The sequence below is a fragment of the Hyperolius riggenbachi genome, chromosome 12 (assembly GCF_040937935.1).
Source record: "Hyperolius riggenbachi isolate aHypRig1 chromosome 12, aHypRig1.pri, whole genome shotgun sequence".
NCBI classification, from domain to species: domain Eukaryota; kingdom Metazoa; phylum Chordata; class Amphibia; order Anura; family Hyperoliidae; genus Hyperolius; species Hyperolius riggenbachi.
The window spans coordinates 215,760,465-215,779,741 of record NC_090657.1 but is presented as its reverse complement, the minus strand read 5'-3'; the positions used below and the strand labels follow the sequence as shown (position 1 = coordinate 215,779,741).

General features: G+C 50.1%; 1 protein-coding gene across 1 annotated transcript in view; it reads right to left on the bottom strand.

Moving 5' to 3' along the window:
- Nucleotides 1-19,277, bottom strand: part of LOC137542290 (tubulin-specific chaperone D-like) — a 343,085-nt gene that overhangs the window by 29,276 nt on the left and 294,532 nt on the right. The window contains exons 30-33 of the mRNA XM_068264095.1: nt 14,590-14,730; nt 10,122-10,205; nt 8,867-9,025; nt 8,565-8,703 (exon numbers count right to left, since the gene is read on the bottom strand). Coding sequence (XP_068120196.1) covers nt 8,565-8,703; nt 8,867-9,025; nt 10,122-10,205; nt 14,590-14,730 — 523 coding nt within the window. The remainder of the gene's footprint in view (nt 1-8,564; nt 8,704-8,866; nt 9,026-10,121; nt 10,206-14,589; nt 14,731-19,277) is intronic.

Below are 19,277 nucleotides of genomic sequence, written 5' to 3'. Positions count from 1 at the left end.
TATCCAAGGAAGGCACGCTCCGATCCAAGGAAGGCACGCTCCTATCCAAGGAAGGCACGCTCCTATCCAAGGAAGGCACGCTCCTATCCAAGGAAGGCACGCTCCTATCCAAGGAAGGCACGCTCCTATCCAAGGAAGGCACGCTCCTATCCAAGGAAGGCACGCTCCTATCCAAGGAAGGCACGCTCCTATCCAAGGAAGGCACGCTCCTATCCAAGGAAGGCACGCTCCGATCCAAGGAAGGCACGCTCCGATCCAAGGAAGGCACGCTCCTATCCAAGTAAGGCACGCGCCTATCCAAGGCTCCTATCCAAGGAAGGAACGCTCCTAAGGAAAGCACGCTCCTATCCAAGGAAGGCACGCTCCGATCCAAGGAAGGCACGCTCCGATCCAAGGAAGGCACGCTCCTATCCAAGGAAGGCACGCTCCTATCCAAGGAAGGCACGCTCCTATCCAAGGAAGGCACGCTCCTATCCAAGGAAGGCACGCTCCTATCCAAGGAAGGCACGCTCCTATCCAAGTAAGGCACGCTCCTATCCAAGTAAGGCACGCTCCTATCCAAGTAAGGCACGCTCCTATCCAAGTAAGGCACGCGCCTATACAAGTAAGCCAGGCGCCTATACAAGTAAGCCAGGAGCCTATCCAAGTAAGCCAGGCGCCTATCCAAGTAAGGGACGTGCCTATCCAAGGAAGGCACGCGCCTATCCAAGGAAGGCACGCGCCTATCCAAGGAAGGCACGCGCCTATCCAAGGAAGGCACGCGCCTATCCAAGGAAGGCACGCGCCTATCCAAGGAAGGCACGCGCCTATCCAAGGCTCCTATCCAAGGAAGGCACGCTCCTAAGGAAAGCACGCTCCTATCCAAGGAAGGCACGCTCCTATCCAAGTAAGGCACGCTCCTATCCAAGTAAGACACGCTCCTATCCAAGTAAGGCACGCTCCTATCCAAGTAAGGCACGCTCCTATCCAAGTAAGGCACGCGCCTATCCAAGTAAGGCACGCGCCTATCCAAGGAAGGCACGCTCCGATCCAAGAAAGGCACGCTCCGATCCAAGAAAGGCACGCTCCTATCCAAGTAAGGCACACACCTATCCAAGTAAGCCAGGCGCCTATCCAAGTAAGCCAGGCGCCTTTCCAAGTAAGGGAAGTGCCTATCCAAGTAAGGCACGCGCCTATACAAGGCTCCTATCCAAGGAAAGCACGCTCCTATCCAAGGAAGGCACGCTCCTATCCAAGGAAGGCACGCTCCTATCCAAGGAAGGCACGCTCCTATCCAAGGAAGGCACGCTCCTATCCAAGGAAGACACGCTCCTATCCAAGAAAGGCACGCTCCTATCCAAGAAAGGCACGCTCCTATCCAAGAAAGGCACGCTCCTATCCAAGAAAGGCACGCTCCTATCCAAGAAAGGCACGCTCCTATCCAAGGTAGTCATGCTCCTATGCAAGAAAGGCACGCTCCTATCCAAGGAAGTCTCGCTCCTATCCAAGGAAGGCACGCGCCTATCCAGGGCTCCTATCCAAGGAAGGCACGCTCCTGTCCAAGGAAGGCACGCTCCTGTCCAAGGAAGGCACGCTCCTGTCCAAGGAAGGCACGCTCCTGTCCAAGGAAGGCACGCTCCTGTCCAAGGAAGGCACGCTCCTGTCCAAGGAAGGCACGCTCCTGTCCAAGGAAGGCACGCTCCTGTCCAAGGAAGGCACGCTCCTGTCCAAGGAAGGCACGCTCCTGTCCAAGGAAGGCACGCGCCTATCCAAGGAAGGCACGCGCCTATCCAAGGAAGGCATATCCAAGTAAGGCACGCGCCTATCCAAGGAAGGCACGCGCCTATCCAAGGAAGGCACGCATCTATCCAAGGAAGGCACGCACCTATCCAAGGCTCCTATCCAAGGAAGGCACGCTCCTATCCAAGGAAGACACTCCCCTATCCAAGGAAGGCACGCTCCTATCCAAGGAAGACACGCGCCTATCCAAGGCTCCTATCCAAGGAAGGCACGCTCCTATCCAAGGAAGGCACGCTCCTATCCAAGGAAGGCACGCTCCTATCCAAGGAAGGCACGCTCCTATCCAAGTAAGGCACGCTCCTATCCAAGTAAGGCACGCGCCTATCCAAGGAAGGCACGCGCCTATCCAAGGAAGGCACGCGCCTATCCAAGGAAGGCACGCGCCTATCCAAGGAAGGCACGCTCCTATCCAAGGAAGGCACGCTCCTATCCAAGGAAGGCACGCTCCTATCCAAGGAAGGCACGCTCCTATCCAAGGAAGGCACGCTCCTATCCAAGGAAGGCACGCTCCTATCCAAGGAAGGCACGCTCCTATCCAAGGAAGGCACGCTCCGATCCAAGGAAGGCACGCTCCGATCCAAGGAAGGCACGCTCCTATCCAAGTAAGGCACGCGCCTATCCAAGGCTCCTATCCAAGGAAGGAACGCTCCTAAGGAAAGCACGCTCCTATCCAAGGAAGGCACGCTCCGATCCAAGGAAGGCACGCTCCGATCCAAGGAAGGCACGCTCCTATCCAAGGAAGGCACGCTCCTATCCAAGGAAGGCACGCTCCTATCCAAGGAAGGCACGCTCCTATCCAAGGAAGGCACGCTCCTATCCAAGGAAGGCACGCTCCTATCCAAGTAAGGCACGCTCCTATCCAAGTAAGGCACGCTCCTATCCAAGTAAGGCACGCGCCTATACAAGTAAGCCAGGCGCCTATACAAGTAAGCCAGGCGCCTATCCAAGTAAGGGACGTGCCTATCCAAGGAAGGCACGCGCCTATCCAAGGAAGGCACGCGCCTATCCAAGGAAGGCACGCGCCTATCCAAGGAAGGCACGCGCCTATCCAAGGAAGGCACGCGCCTATCCAAGGAAGGCACGCGCCTATCCAAGGAAGGCACGCGCCTATCCAAGGCTCCTATCCAAGGAAGGCACGCTCCTAAGGAAAGCACGCTCCTATCCAAGGAAGGCACGCTCCTATCCAAGTAAGGCACGCTCCTATCCAAGTAAGACACGCTCCTATCCAAGTAAGACACGCTCCTATCCAAGTAAGGCACGCTCCTATCCAAGTAAGGCACGCTCCTATCCAAGTAAGGCACGCGCCTATCCAAGTAAGGCACGCGCCTATCCAAGGAAGGCACGCTCCGATCCAAGAAAGGCACGCTCCTATCCAAGTAAGGCACGCTCCTATCCAAGTAAGGCACGCGCCTATCCAAGTAAGGCACACACCTATCCAAGTAAGCCAGGCGCCTATCCAAGTAAGCCAGGCGCCTTTCCAAGTAAGGGAAGTGCCTATCCAAGTAAGGCACGCGCCTATACAAGGCTCCTATCCAAGGAAAGCACGCTCCTATCCAAGGAAGGCACGCTCCTATCCAAGGAAGGCACGCTCCTATCCAAGGAAGGCACGCTCCTATCCAAGGAAGGCACGCTCCTATCCAAGGAAGGCACGCTCCTATCCAAGGAAGACACGCTCCTATCCAAGAAAGGCACGCTCCTATCCAAGAAAGGCACGCTCCTATCCAAGAAAGGCACGCTCCTATCCAAGAAAGGCACGCTCCTATCCAAGAAAGGCACGCTCCTATCCAAGAAAGGCACGCTCCTATCCAAGGTAGTCATGCTCCTATGCAAGAAAGGCACGCTCCTATCCAAGGAAGTCTCGCTCCTATCCAAGGAAGGCACGCGCCTATCCAGGGCTCCTATCCAAGGAAGGCACGCTCCTGTCCAAGGAAGGCACGCTCCTGTCCAAGGAAGGCACGCTCCTGTCCAAGGAAGGCACGCTCCTGTCCAAGGAAGGCACGCTCCTGTCCAAGGAAGGCACGCTCCTGTCCAAGGAAGGCACGCTCCTGTCCAAGGAAGGCACGCTCCTGTCCAAGGAAGGCACGCTCCTGTCCAAGGAAGGCACGCGCCTATCCAAGGAAGGCACGCGCCTATCCAAGGAAGGCATATCCAAGTAAGGCACGCGCCTATCCAAGGAAGGCACGCGCCTATCCAAGGAAGGCACGCATCTATCCAAGGAAGGCACGCACCTATCCAAGGCTCCTATCCAAGGAAGGCACGCTCCTATCCAAGGAAGACACTCCCCTATCCAAGGAAGGCACGCTCCTATCCAAGGAAGACACGCGCCTATCCAAGGCTCCTATCCAAGGAAGGCACGCTCCTATCCAAGGAAGGCACGCTCCTATCCAAGGAAGGCACGCTCCTATCCAAGGAAGGCACGCTCCTATCCAAGGAAGGCACGCTCCTATCCAAGGAAGGCACGCGCCTATCCAAGTAAGGCACGCGCCTATTCAAGTAAGGCACGCTCCTATCCAAGTAAGGCACGCGCCTACCCAAGGAAGGCACGCTCCTATCCAAGGAAGGCACGCTCCTATCCAAGTAAGGCACGCTCCTATCCAAGTAAGGCACGCTCCTATCCAAGTAAGGCACGCACCTATCCAAGGCTCCTATCCAAGGAAGGCACGCTCCTATCCAAGGAAGGCACGCTCCTATCCAAGGAAGGCACGCTCCTATCCAAGGAAGGCACGCTCCTATCCAAGGAAGGCACGCTCCTATCCAAGGAAGGCACGCTCCTATCCAAGGAAGGCACGCTCCTATCCAAGTAAGGCACGCTCCTATCCAAGTAAGGCACGCTCCTATCCAAGTAAGGCACGCTCCTATCCAAGTAAGGCACGCTCCTATCCAAGTAAGGCACGCTCCTATCCAAGTAAGGCACGCTCCTATCCAAGGAAGGCACGCTCCTATCCAAGGAAGGCACGCTCTTAAGGCACGCTCCTATCCAAGGAAGGCACGCTCCTATCCAAGGAAGGCACGCTCCTATCCAAGGAAAGCACGCTCCTATCCAAGGAAGGCACGCTCCTATCCAAGGAAGGCACGCTCCTATCCAAGGAAGGCACGCTCCTATCCAAGGAAGGCACGCGCCTATCCAAGTAAGGCACGCGCCTATCCAAGTAAGGCACGCGCCTATCCAAGTAAGGCACGCGCCTATCCAAGTAAGGCACGCGCCTATCCAAGGAAGGCACGCTCCTATCCAAGGAAGGCACGCTCCTATCCAAGGAAGGCACGCTCCTAAGGAAGGCACGCTCCTAAGGAAGGCACGCTCCTAAGGAAGGCACGCTCCTATAAAAGAAAGGCACGCGCCCATCCAAGGAAGGCACGCGCCCATCCAAGTAAGGCACGCGCCTATCCAAGTAAGGCACGCGCCTATCCAAGTAAGGCACGCGCCTATCCAAGGAAGGCACGCTCCTATCCAAGGAAGGCACGCTCCTATCCAAGGAAGGCACGCTCCTATCTAAGGAAGGCACGCTCCTAAGGAAGGCACGCTCCTATCCAAGTAAGGCACGCTCCTATCCAAGTAAGGCACACTCCTATCCAAGTAAGGCACGCACCTATCCAAGGAAGGCACGCGCCTATCCAAGGAAGGCACGCGCCTATCCAAGGAAGGCACGCTCCTATCCAAGGAAGGCACGCTCCTATCCAAGTAAGGCACGCTCCTCTCCAAGTAAGGCACGCTCCTCTCCAAGTAAGGCACGCTCCTCTCCAAGTAAGGCACGCTCCTCTCCAAGTAAGGCACGCTCCTCTCCAAGTAAGGCACGCTCCTCTCCAAGTAAGGCACGCTCCTCTCCAAGTAAGGCACGCTCCTCTCCAAGTAAGGCACGCTCCTCTCCAAGTAAGGCACGCGCCTATCCAAGGAAGGCACGCGCCTATCCAAGGCTCCTATCCAAGGAAGGCACGCTCCTAAGGAAGGCACGCTCCTATCCAAGGAAGGCACGCTCCTATCCAAGGAAGGCACGCTCCTATCCAAGGAAGGCACGCTCCTATCCAAGGAAGGCACGCTCCTATCCAAGGAAGGCACGCTCCTATCCAGGGAAGGCACGCTCCTATCCAAGGAAGGAACGCTCCTTACATAGCAGCGAGCACTGCTATGTAAGGCATGCATTAGCGGCTGCTCCTTCACATTAAGCTGCGCTGCTTTAGCAGTGCAGCTTAATGAATCAAGCCCAATGTCCAAAAACTAAAAAAATCTTTACTGTGGACATAGCCATAAAAAAAAAAATCACAGACAGCTGTGGTCCTTAATCATAGCAGTTAAGTAATTGCACAAATCCTAAATATATACCCTCCTTTGGTAAGGTGAGTGGCCCGCCCACATGGAATTGACACCCAGAGGGCAGGGAATGAAAGAATTCCCAGTGGACCACTCCCCTATCACAGGTAGCACCAGAAGTTACCGCTGTGCCTGTACTGGATTTTGTGGGGTTTTGTTTTTGCTTACATACAATTCATTATCTCATAAGTTATTCCGCTTCAGATTTATGCCTGGTACACACCTTCACTTTTGATTGGCCAATCACTGACCAATTTTCCCACTTCCATGAGAGTTTACCTACACAATCAGTTCATAGTATTCAAAATCTGCTGCCCCTTTATTCTTCAGCCTGACACGATGTGCAATACGATCCAGCGGGGACACAGGGTGGGAGATCAGGAGAGATACAGGAGCATCAGTCACAGGGCTATACTGACCCATCTCTGCAGAGGGGAGGACACTCACCACTCTCAACCCACGGCAGCTGTGACATCTATATACAGAGGCCGGGGCAGCTGTGACATCTCTATACAGAGGCCAGGGCAGGTGTGACATCTCTATACAGAGGCCAGGGCAGCTGTGACATCTCTATACAGAGGCCAGGGCAGCTGTGACATCTCTATACAGAAGCCGGGGCAGCTGTGACATCTCTATACAGAGGCCAGGGCAGTTGTGGCACCTGTATACAGATGCCAGGGCAGCTGTGGGACCTCTATATAGAGGTTGGGGCAGTTGTGGCACCTGTATACAGAGGTCGGGGCAGTTGTGGCACCTGTATACAGAGGTCGGGGCAGTTGTGGTACCTCTATACGGAGGCCAGGGCAGATATGGCATTTGTATACAGAGGCCCAGGGCAGCTGTGGGATCTCTATACAGAGGTTTGGGCAGTTGTGGCACCAGTATACAGAGGCTGGGGCAGTTGGGGCACCTCTATACAGAGGCTGGGGCAGTTGGGGCACCTCTATACAGAGGCTGGGGCAGTTGGGGCACCTCTATACAGAGGCCGTGTAGTAGTAGCACCTCTATACAGAGGCTGGGGCAGCTGTGGCACCTCTATACAGAGGCCAGGTCAGTTGTGGAAATTGTATACAGAGTCCGGGGCAGCTGTGGCATCTCTATACAGAGTCCGGGGCAGCTGTGGCATCTCTATACAGAGTCCGGGGCAGCTGTGGCATCTCTATACAGAGTCCGGGGCAGCTGTGGCATCTCTATACAGAGGCCGGGGGAGTTATAGCACCACTATACAGAGGCAGGGCAGTTGTGGAACCTCTATACAGAGGCCGGGGCACTTGTGGCACCTCTATACAGTGGCCAGGGCAGTTAAGGCACCTCTATACAGAGGTCAGGGCAGTTGTGGCACCCCTATACAGAGGCCAGGGCAGTTGTGGCACCCCTATACAGAGGCCGGGGGAGTTTTAGCACCTCTATACAGAGGCCGGGGGAGTTATAGCACCTCTATACAGATGCACTAAATGGTTTAAAGAGGCGCCCTGGTGGTATATAAAAGCGTTTAAAAGCAGTTTTAAAACCGATAAAGGTTTGAGGTTGCTTACCTCAAGGATGACAAATCTTTGTAATAAAATCTTTTGTCCCTACAAAGATTTGTCATCCTTGAGGTAAGCAACCTCAAACCTTTATCGGTTTTAAAACTGCTTTTAAACGCTTTTATATACCACCAGGGCGCCTCTTTAAACCATTTAGTGCATCCCCAACCCCCATACGATACCCGTGTGAGGGGTGGAGGCAGAACATTTGTGGTTTACACTACGGTGGACATCTGCCTCCCTTCTTTTTTTCCAAGGAGTGCGACTGCATCCAGGTCCTTAGTGACCTCCTCGAGTGGAGTCGGGTTAATTGTCTCCACCTGCTTCCTGTGGTCGGTTGCCCCTCTGCAACCCACTCTTGTGAGTAGATTCCTATCTTCTACATTGACAATTTTGACTAAACATATTACACTATTGGGCTCCCGTGTTTTTTGTTTCCTGTGTCTTTTCCCCAGAAGGTGTCATGACACCAATCATCCACTACCTCTATACAGAGGCCGGGGCAGTTGAGGCACCCCTATACAGAGGCCGGAGCAGTTGTGGCATGCAGGAGAGGTAGAACAGGTTTGATTTCCAGCCTCCTCAGGTGTGCTGAGCTTTGTGTTGCTGTCGTCGCCCCGTCACCCGTCATAGAAAGTCCTTTTGTCAAAAGTGTCTGGGGCTCCACAAAGCCAGCGGTTCCCTGTGACGGGTGCCACTGCTGAGGAGCAAAGTGAAAAGGTTCCTCCAGATATATAAACAGTAATTACAGCGTTGCCTCGTGTAACCTGATCGTTATAATCATCCAGATGACAATGACCTGTTTCCCTCAAATGGCAAAGCCTGCAGGCAAGAGGCAGCTTGTCCCAACGTACCTTCCGGGGTCCCACTCCAGTCCTGACATCACAAGACACCCAATATAACCCCAGAAAGTTCAATGTCCTCAACTGCCTCCTGGATAGACTCCTACTTACCGTTGATTCGGTTAATCCCCCCACAGAGACGGCGAGCCCCTGCAGCACAAAGTATCTGTAGGCTGGCAATGCCAGGAGTTGTGTGATGAGGGGGAAGGCCTCGGAGGGGGCGCTCCAGTTCAGGCTGTCTGCCTGGGATCTGGGGGAAGAAGAGGACAGCAGGTCACCCACAATATGGAGAATGAGCTGATGGCACCGGAGGTACAATCCCTGCACAAAGGCAAAGAATCTGCAGGAACGTCACTGAATGGTCATTAAAGAGGAATGCCTCCTCCCTCCGATCTACAGAGCTTCATACTGACCTGGGGAATATCCTCTCCAGATCTTCCCGGTGGGGAATGTGAGGGATAGGAGGGCTGTCCTGGTACAGGAGGCCGAGGAACACGGATCCAGCCTGAGCCCGGAAGCGGTCAATCTTCTCTGCAGCTTGCTGGGCAATGCAGCACATCATTCTCTGGCAGCTGAAGAGACAAGAGAAACAGCCAACAATGACTCTCCGGGCAGTGACCACAGCCGAAGTCACACGGGCAGGTCCTCCCGCGCAGACGTCGCACGAGCAGGGCCGCCCGCGCAGACGTCGCACGAGCAGGGCCGCCCGCGCAGACGTCGCACGAGCAGGGCCGCCCGCGCAGACGTCGCACGAGCGGGGCCGCCCGCGCAAATGTCGCACGAGCGGGGCCGCCCGCGCAGACGGCGCACGAGCGGGGCCGCCCGCGCAGACGTCGCACGAGCGGGGCCGCCCGCGCAGACGTCGCACGAGCGGGGCCGCCCGCGCAGACGTCGCACGAGCGGGGCCGCCCGCGCAGACGTCGCACGAGCGGGGCCGCCCGCGCAGACGTCGCACGAGCGGGGCCGTCCGCGCAGACGTCGCACGAGCGGGGCCGTCCGCGCAGACGTCGCACGAGCGGGGCCGCCCGCGCCGCATGCTTGTTCCTGGACAGGCCTTCAGAGAAATGCCACATACTTGTTCCTGGACAGGCCGTCAGAGAAATGCCACAGGCTTGTTCCTGGACAGGCCGTCAGAGAAATGCCACATACTTGTTCCTGGACAGGCCGTAAGAGAAATGCCACAGGCTTGTTCCTGGACAGGCCGTCAGAGAAATGTCACAGGCTTGTTCCTGGACAGGCCGTCAGAGAAATGCCACAGGCTTGTTCCTGGACAGGCCGTCAGAGAAATGCCACAGGCTTGTTCCTGGACAGGCCGTCAGAGAAATGCCACAGGCTTGTTCCTGGACAGGCCGTCAGAGAAATGCCACAGGCTTGTTCCTGGACAGGCCGCCAGAGAAATGCTGCATGCTTGTTCCTGGACAGGCAGCCACTGATATGCTACATGCTTGCTCCTGGAAAGGAACCCAGTGATATTTTGCATGCTTGTTCCTGGGGCGGCAGCAAGTGAAATGGAGCATGCTTGTACCTGGACAGGCCACCAGTGAAATGCCACATGCTTGTTCCTGGGGTGGCAGTTAGTGAAATGCTGCATGCTTATTCCTGAACAGGAAGCAATGAGGACAGCAAATCTGGAGTTATGTCAGATTCCTATAACCAATAGTCACTCACCAGTCTTCCGTGACGAGGGACGGCTCACTCCTCACCAGTAATACCGTGACATCCATCAGGCTGGCCATGGCTGCCTCCCGAACCCTGAATAATGAGAGCAGAGTGACAGCATCATATACCTGTATACTGACCATATACTGTGTGATGCCCAGAGACAGGCAATGCATATGCTACCAAATACACAACACAATGGCTGCCCCCTGGTAAGTCTCTGGCAGTTTATCCAGGGCTACTTCGGGACAGTAGAGTAGGTACCACGAGTGACACAGGACAGGTGACGAGGCCCTCATGACCTAATGCAAAAAAAAGTGAACCTGAGATAAACATATCACAAGGACCTATACTCACCTGGGGCCTCCTTCAGCTCTTTGGCGTCAGTCCTGGTCCCCTCCACCCTCCTGCAGGGTAAAGACCCCGGCTGGGCCAGCTGGGGACTCTGCTCCCATTTCCGGCAGAGTTCTTCACATGCACAACTCGCTAGGACTATAACTGCTGCAGCACAAAACACTTATCCACGAAAGTGCAATAAGGGGATGAGATAGGCACGCAACCCGCCCGGATCCCAGACTGCGGTTCAACGGAGGGGACCGGATCAGCATAAAGGGAGCCAGTGGACTGCAGCGGGTTGGAGGAAGCCCCAGGTAAGTATAAATCCTCGTCATAGGTTTGTCTCAGGATTACTTTAAAGATGAACTGTACTGAAAATAAAGGAATTCATAAAACTGCTTATTTTTTACAATATTGCTAGCCATGCAGTTGGAAGCAGCCTTTATTTCCCACAATGTAACAAGGTTCACAGATAGAACACTGTCATGGCCATGACATCACACTGTGGGAGGGGTTTCACCACAATATCAGCCATACAGACCTCCCCTGAGGATCTATTAGAGAAAAGGTAAAGACTTCTCTTGGGAAAGGGGGTATCAGCTACTGACTCGGATGGTGTTCAATCCTGGGATACAGTTCCCCTTTAAAGATAACTACAGTCACTTTGGCATATACATGTAGCCAGCAGTGATGTCACACCTGTAACATGGCGTCAGAAGGCATTCTGTCACAGTCATTATACACCAGAAATTATTAGCATGTCACTGACCATCTCATATGACCTGTTATTCCTCAAACATTAACATAGCTCCCCACTGTCCCTCTTTGGGAGCCCAGTCCCTTTGTCCCTCTTTCCTCCTCACTTGACCCTCTCCCAGACTTTGTCCCTCTTTCTATGTAAATATATATATCCCACAGAGATTGTCCTGACAGAACTCACTAGGAAACATGACTGATGTGTAAGTCTGTGAATGGCTGCTCTCAGTCATGTGATCAAGTCTCATTATGGTTTCCTGTATAGCCAAACACATCAGATCACATGATTGCAACCAGCCATTTGGAGAGTTACAAATCAATCACCTGATCAGATCGATCGGCTGCTCCTTGATGAAGGAGGGGTTATGCAGGATAGATGGACCGCCCCTCTGGACACAGAGGTTGTTGGTCTGGGAGGATTCCTGGCATCAAGTAAGTTGGTTCTGTGCAGCTGTAGGAGGCGAGTTTCCAACAAGCAATACTGGGAAATGTTCAAAGCAGGCCATACACATATAGATGTTCTGCCCAATATTTCCAAACAATTCCACCCTGATCGAAATCAATTCCATCCAAACACTGCAGAGTGATTTTCGATATATTCAAGCAGAGAATCCCAATATGGACTGCTTCTCTTGCCCTCAATCTCCCAAAATTTCCCATCTGGCCCGATCAATACATTTGATTGATTGGGCATTTTGATGGTATTGGTTCTCGGCAGATTCAATCACACTGATCGGTTGGAGCAATCGATGTGCACATGGCCTGCTTTACTGTCCACACAGAGACGGATTGTGACACAAGGAGGTGATCTCACAACACACAATACAATGTGAACACGTGGAGTCTTGTGTAAAACGTGAGCAGACAGAGAAGAGCAAGGTGGCGGCCATATTGTCTGCCGATATTCCAGGCTGTCACCAGCTCTTGTTATGATGAGTGAGGCTTGGCTGGGCGGCTTGAAAAGAAGAGAATTTAGGAAACAGATCTATTTGTAAAACGTGAAAGGCAGGCTGGTGATTACGCAGTTCCGTGTCATTGAGCTTTTCAGCCACATCCAAAGCTAAGAGCAAAAAATATGCATCAAAGTAAACAAGTGACTGTGCTGTGTGTGTCGCGCAGCATGCCTAGGGTGTGCCACAGACACACGGTATAGGGCCAGTGCCCAGCCTGACTGCATTCCATCACCCTCTGCCCTGAGGGCTGCATTCCATGGACGACAACCAAACAAGTGCAAGACCAGCTCCTTACTGCGGTATGTGGGCGGGGCTAACCGCTAACACCACAACATCACAGGCCTATCACCAAAACATCCTGTTATCAGGACCAGGAGGAAGTGACCGGATCAGACTCAGGACAGAAATAGGACCATAGTGAGTAGTGTTACTGCCGGAACGTTCCTTATCTCTGAAGTTAGATAATGAGGAGCAGTATTATTAGACTAAGGTACCCCTCCACCCACTTCAACTATAAATGTGATAATGCGGCGCAGTGTTATTTCCAGACCCCTCCCCAGCTCTGAAGAAGTCCTCAGAATGCGGCTATATGTCCGGACCCTTCCATTCCAGCGCTGAAGAAGTCCTCAAAATGCGGCTATCTGCATAGCTCCCAACTGCCCTTTTTTGGAGGGACAGTCCCTCTTTGGGAGCCCTGTCCCTCTGTCCTCCTCATTTGTCCCTCTTTCTATGTAAATATATATATTTCTCTACTACAAAATGTGTTTGATTGACTCTAAACTTTTCTCCCATCCTTTAAATTGATATATTACTAATTTTAAAATGTTACTATGAAGGAAAATGAACCAGGATAGAAAAGACCAGTGTGCTTTGAATTATAAAACATATTTTTCTTATCAAATCTTTATGGTATGCGTGACTAGGGGCGTATCAGGGGTGTGGCAGGGGCGTGGCTTAAGTGTCCCTCTTTCTCATCTCAAAAAGTTAGGAGGTGTGCATCTGTCCGGACCCCTCCATTGCGGCTCTGAAGGGCATAATGGGGCGGAATGTAATGAGCCCAGGAGAAGCCCCTCCTCCCCCCTTTACCATACACTCCTGCTATGAAGGGCAGAATGGGGCGGAGTGTAATGAGCTCAGGAGAAGCCCCTCCTCCTCCCCCCCCTTTTACCACACACTCCCACTCTCAAGGGCAGAATGGGGCGGAGTGTAATGAGCTCAGGAGAAGTCCCTCCTCCCCCCTCCCCCTTTTACCACACACTCCCACTCTGAAAGGCAGAATGGGGCGGAGTGTAATCGGTCTGGGACACAGTAGTTTTTCTCCAAATCTGAAAAGGCATTGGAAGAGCTATTTGGCGATCACATGACCGCTACTTCAGAGTTAAGGGTACGGTACGTGTGATTGGGCCTACATGTGGCACAGATGCAGGGGATGACTGGTAACTCATGCGACTTTCTTGGTTGGAGGACAGGCCCAATATATTCTATATTAGCAGCTTCTACCAGTTTCAGAAATAAAGATACAATTGTAAACAGGTTGTATTTAGTGATATAATGACTCCAACATTGCAAACAGATTCCGATGTACAGTTATATTGGTTGGGTGCTCTGTACAAAGCATTAATGCGCTCATCACCTCTCCTATGCATGTACAGAGCACCCAACCAATATAACTGCACATGGATAACTACCAACTGTACAATGCTGCCCTCTGCTGGGGAAACAGGGGTATGTAAGATGCCAGCTGAGCACTTAGAGGAAATGGACCTCTGGTTTGGTGTTATTTGCTAGAGCTGGCATGACCAGGAGTATGTTACCGACATTGTAGATTGTCCATCCCTCCAATCATTCAGGAACGTAGTCGCAAGAAGGTAATCAGCGTTTTGAAATTGATCAGAAATGACTAAAAGATCCGTCGGATACATAAGTCATTTATACTGTAAAACCTGTATGCCCACATTTCAGTCTGAAGACAGCCATATATTTCTACGATTCCCCTGAGATTAATCTGGCGCTGCTTGGTGTACAGACCACCCCCCATTTCCAATGTTCCTGCTTTAGTAGTATTCCACTCACTTTTCACAAGCCTGAGACTGATCAAGTGATTACAGCAGGGAGAGACTCCCGTGTAGCACATTCTCTTGGGAACTCATTGCAGTAGCTGTGTTTGCACAGGTGCTTAAACGCAAGGCAAGAGGGTGACCGTTTTGTCGATTGTTGTAACGTATGCAGCCAGTCGGGGAAGCATTACTCCTCTGCAGAAGAGGAATTTCACTTACTTCCGTTTGGAGACAGATCTGGCCAATTGCTTCCATCAGTCACCCCTAACCATACGCTGAGGCCCGGATACAGGCTAGTGGATCTATTATCAGCATTTTCTAAAGTTTTATAAAGAGACCTGACAAATGAGTGAAACCCCTGGGATGTTCTCTTACCATGCGCCCACGTCCCCCCGACTGTCCGTCGTGTAATCATCCATGCAGTTCAGCAGAGTGTTGTACACCAGAGGCACGTTTTCTCTGCACAGGGAATCATTTAGGGATCCATCTGTCTGCACTCCAACCGTCTGACACACCCTGCAGAGGAGAGCAAACAGGTGTTAGAGCTAGTCTGCACAATATTTGTGAGTTAGAGTTAGTCTGCACAATATTTCTGAGTCAGTGCTAGTCTGCACAATATTTCTGAATCAGAGCTAGTCTTGAGTCAGAGCTAGTCTGCACAATATTTCTGAGTCAGTGCTAGTCTGCACAATATTTCTGAGTCAGTGCTAGTCTGCACAATATTTCTGAGTCAGTGCTAGTCTGCACAATATTTCTAAGTCAGTGCTAGTCTGCACAATATTTCTAAGTCAGTGCTAGTCTGTACAATATTTCTGAGTCAGTGCTAGTCTTGAGTCAGAGCTAGTCTGCACAATATTTCTGAGTCAGAGCTAGTCTGCACAATATTTCTGAGTCAGTGCTAGTCTGCACAATATTTCTGAGTCAGTGCTAGTCTGCACAATATTTCTGAGTCAGTGCTAGTCTGCACAATATTTCTGAGTCAGTGCTAGTCTGCACAATATTTCTGAGTCAGTGCTAGTCTGCACAATATTTCTGAGTCAGTGCTAGTCTGCACAATATTTCTGAGTTAGAGCTTGTCTGCACAATATTTCCGAGTTAGAGCTTGTCTGCACAATATTTCCGAGTCAAAGCTAGTCTGCACAATATTTCTAAGTCAGAGCTAGTCTACACAATATTTCTGAGTCAGAGCTATTCTGCACAATATTTCTGAGTCAGTGTTAGTCTGCACAATATTTCTGAGTCAGAGCTAGTCTGCACAATATTTCTGAGTCAGAGCTAGTCTGCACAATATTTCTGAGTCAGAGCTTGTTTGCACAATATTTCTGAGTCAGAGCTAGTCTGCACAATATTTCTAAGTTAGAGCTAGTCTGCACAATATTTCTGAGTTAGAGCTTGTCTGCACAATATTTCTGAGTCAGAGCTAGTCTGCACGATATTTCTGAGTCAGAGCTAGTCTGCACAGTAGTCATTGTTCTCTGCAGTGTTTTATTACCAAGGGGCTTGAGCTGCAAAATGAATTAAAGATTGCTATACAACATACTATAGGCTGGAGATATACAGTAACAATACACAGTGCGTGCACCAGTCAGTGCTAGTCTGCACAATATTTCTAAGTCAGAGCTAGTCTTGAGTCAGTGCTAGTCTGCACAATATTTCTGAGTCAGTGCTAGTCTGCACAATATTTCTGAGTCAGTGCTAGTCTGCACAATATTTCTAAGTCAGTGCTAGTCTCCACAATATTTCTGAGTCAGAGCTAGTCTGCACAATATTTCTGAGTTTGAGCTAGTCTGCACAATATTTCTGAGTCAGAGCTAGTCTGCACAATATTTCTGAGTTTGAGCTAGTCTTCACAAAATTTCTGAGTCAGAGCTAGTCTGCACGATATTTCTGAGTCAGAGCTAGTCTGCACAATATTTCTGAGCTAGAGCTAGTCTTGAGTCAGTGCTAGTCTGCACAATATTTCTGAGTCAGTGCTAGTCTGCACAATATTTCTGAGTCAGTGCTAGTCTGCACAATATTTCTGAGTCAGTGCTAGTCTGCACAATATTTCTGAGTCAGAGCTTGTCTGCACAATATTTCTGAGTCAGAGCTTGTCTGCACAATATTTCTGAGTCAGAGCTAGTCTGCACAATATTTCTGAGTCAGAGCTAGTCTGCACAATATTTCTGAGCTAGAGCTAGTCTTGAGTCAGTGCTAGTCTGCACAATATTTCTGAGTCAGTGCTAGGCCGCACAATATTTCTGAGTCAGAGCTAGTCTGCACAATATTTCTGAGTCAGAGCTAGTCTGCACAATATTTCTGAGCTAGAGCTAGTCTGCACAATATTTCTGAGCTAGAGCTAGTCTGCACAATATTTCTGAGTCAGTGCTAGTCTGCACAATATTTCTGAGTCAGAGCTAGTCTGCACAATATTTCTGAGTCAGAGCTAGTCTGCACAATATTTCTGAGTCAGAGCTAGTCTGCACAATATTTCTGAGTCAGAGCTAGTCTGCACAATATTTCTGAGTTTGAGCTAGTCTGCACAATATTTCTGAGTCAGAGCTAGTCTGCACAATATTTCTGAGTTTGAGCTAGTCTGCACAATATTTCTGAGTTAGAGCTTGTCTGCACAATATTTCCGAGTTAGAGCTTGTCTGCACAATATTTCCGAGTCAAAGCTAGTCTGCACAATATTTCTAAGTCAGAGCTAGTCTACACAATATTTCTGAGTCAGAGCTATTCTGCACAATATTTCTGAGTCAGTGTTAGTCTGCACAATATTTCTGAGTCAGAGCTAGTCTGCACAATATTTCTGAGTCAGAGCTTGTTTGCACAATATTTCTGAGTCAGAGCTAGTCTGCACAATATTTCTGAGTTAGAGCTTGTCTGCACAATATTTCTGAGTCAGAGCTAGTCTGCACGATATTTCTGAGTCAGAGCTAGTCTGCACAGTAGTCATTGTTCTCTGCAGTGTTTTATTACCAAGGGGCTTGAGCTGCAAAATGAATTAAAGATTGCTATACAACATACTATAGGCTGGAGATATACAGTAACAATACACAGTGCGTGCACCAGTCAGTGCTAGTCTGCACAATATTTCTAAGTCAGAGCTAGTCTTGAGTCAGTGCTAGTCTGCACAATATTTCTGAGTCAGTGCTAGTCTGCACAATATTTCTGAGTCAGTGCTAGTCTGCACAATATTTCTAAGTCAGTGCTAGTCTCCACAATATTTCTGAGTCAGAGCTAGTCTGCACAATATTTCTGAGTTTGAGCTAGTCTGCACAATATTTCTGAGTCAGAGCTAGTCTGCACAATATTTCTGAGTTTGAGCTAGTCTGCACAATATTTCTGAGTCAGAGCTAGTCTGCACGATATTTCTGAGTCAGAGCTAGTCTGCACGATATTTCTGAGTCAGAGCTAGTCTGCACAATATTTCTGAGCTAGAGCTAGTCTTGAGTCAGTGCTAGTCTGCACAATATTTCTGAGTCAGTGCTAGTCTGCACAATATTTCTGAGTCAGTGCTAGTCTGCACAATATTTCTGAGTCAGTGCTAGTCTGCACAATATTTCTGAGTCAGAGCTTGTCTGCACAATATTTCTGAGTCAGAGCTTGTCTGCACAATATTTCTGAGTCAGAGCTAGTCTGCACAATATTTCTGAGTCAGAGCTAGTCTGCACAATATTTCTGAGCTAGAGCTAGTCTTGAGTCAGTGCTAGTCTGCACAATATTTCTGAGTCAGTGCTAGGCTGCACAATATTTCTGAGTCAGAGCTAGTCTGCACAATATTTCTGAGTCAGAGCTAGTCTGCACAATATTTCTGAGCTAGAGCTAGTCTGCACAATATTTCTGAGCTAGAGCTAGTCTGCACAATATTTCTGAGTCAGTGCTAGTCTGCACAATATTTCTGAGTCAGAGCTAGTCTGCACAATATTTCTGAGTCAGAGCTAGTCTGCACAATATTTCTGAGTTTGAGCTAGTCTGCACAATATTTCTGAGTCAGAGCTAGTCTGCACAATATTTCTGAGTTTGAGCTAGTCTGCACAATATTTCTGAGTCAGAGCTTGTCTGCACAATATTTCTGAGCTAGAGCTAGTCTGCACAATATTTCTGAGCTAGAGCTAGTCTGCACAATATTTCTGAGTCAGTGCTAGTCTGCACAATATTTCTGAGTCAGAGCTAGTCTGCACAATATTTCTGAGTCAGAGCTAGTCTGCACAATATTTCTGAGTTTGAGCTAGTCTGCACAATATTTCTGAGTCAGAGCTAGTCTGCACAATATTTCTGAGTTTGAGCTAGTCTGCACAATATTTCTGAGTCAGAGCTTGTCTGCACAATATTTCTGAGTCAGAGCTTGTCTGCACAATATTTCTGAGTCAGAGCTAGTCTGCACAATATTTCTGAGTCAGAGCTAGTCTGCATAATATTTCTGAGCTAGAGCTAGTCTTGAGTCAGTGCTAGTCTGCACAATATTTCTGAGTCAGTGCTAGGCTGCACAATATTTCTGAGTCAGAGCTAGTCTGCACAATATTTCTGAGTCAGAGCTAGTCGGCACAATATTTCTGAGCTAGAGCTAGTCTGCACAATATTTCTGAGCTAGAGCTAGTCTGCACAATATTTCTGAGTCAGTGCTAGTCTGCACAATATTTCTGAGTCAGAGCTAGTCTGCACAATATTTCTGAGTCAGAGCTAGTCTGCACAATATTTCTGAGTTTGAGCTAGTCTGCACAATATTTCTGAGTCAGAGCTAGTCTGCACAATATTTCTGAGTTTGAGCTAGTCTGCACAATATTTCTGAGTCAGAGCTAGTCTGCACGATATTTCTGAGTCAGAGCTAGTCTGCATGATATTTCTGAGTCAGAGCTATTCTGCACAATATTTCTGAGCTAGAGCTAGTCTTGAGTCAGTGCTAGTCTGCACAATATTTCTGAGTCAGTGCTAGTCTGCACAATATTTCTGAGTCAGTGCTAGTCTGCACAATATTTCTGAGTCAGTGCTAGTCTGCACAATATTTCTGAGTCAGTGCTAGTCTGCACAATATTTCTGAGTCAGAGCTTGTCTGCACAATATTTCTGAGTCAGAGCTAG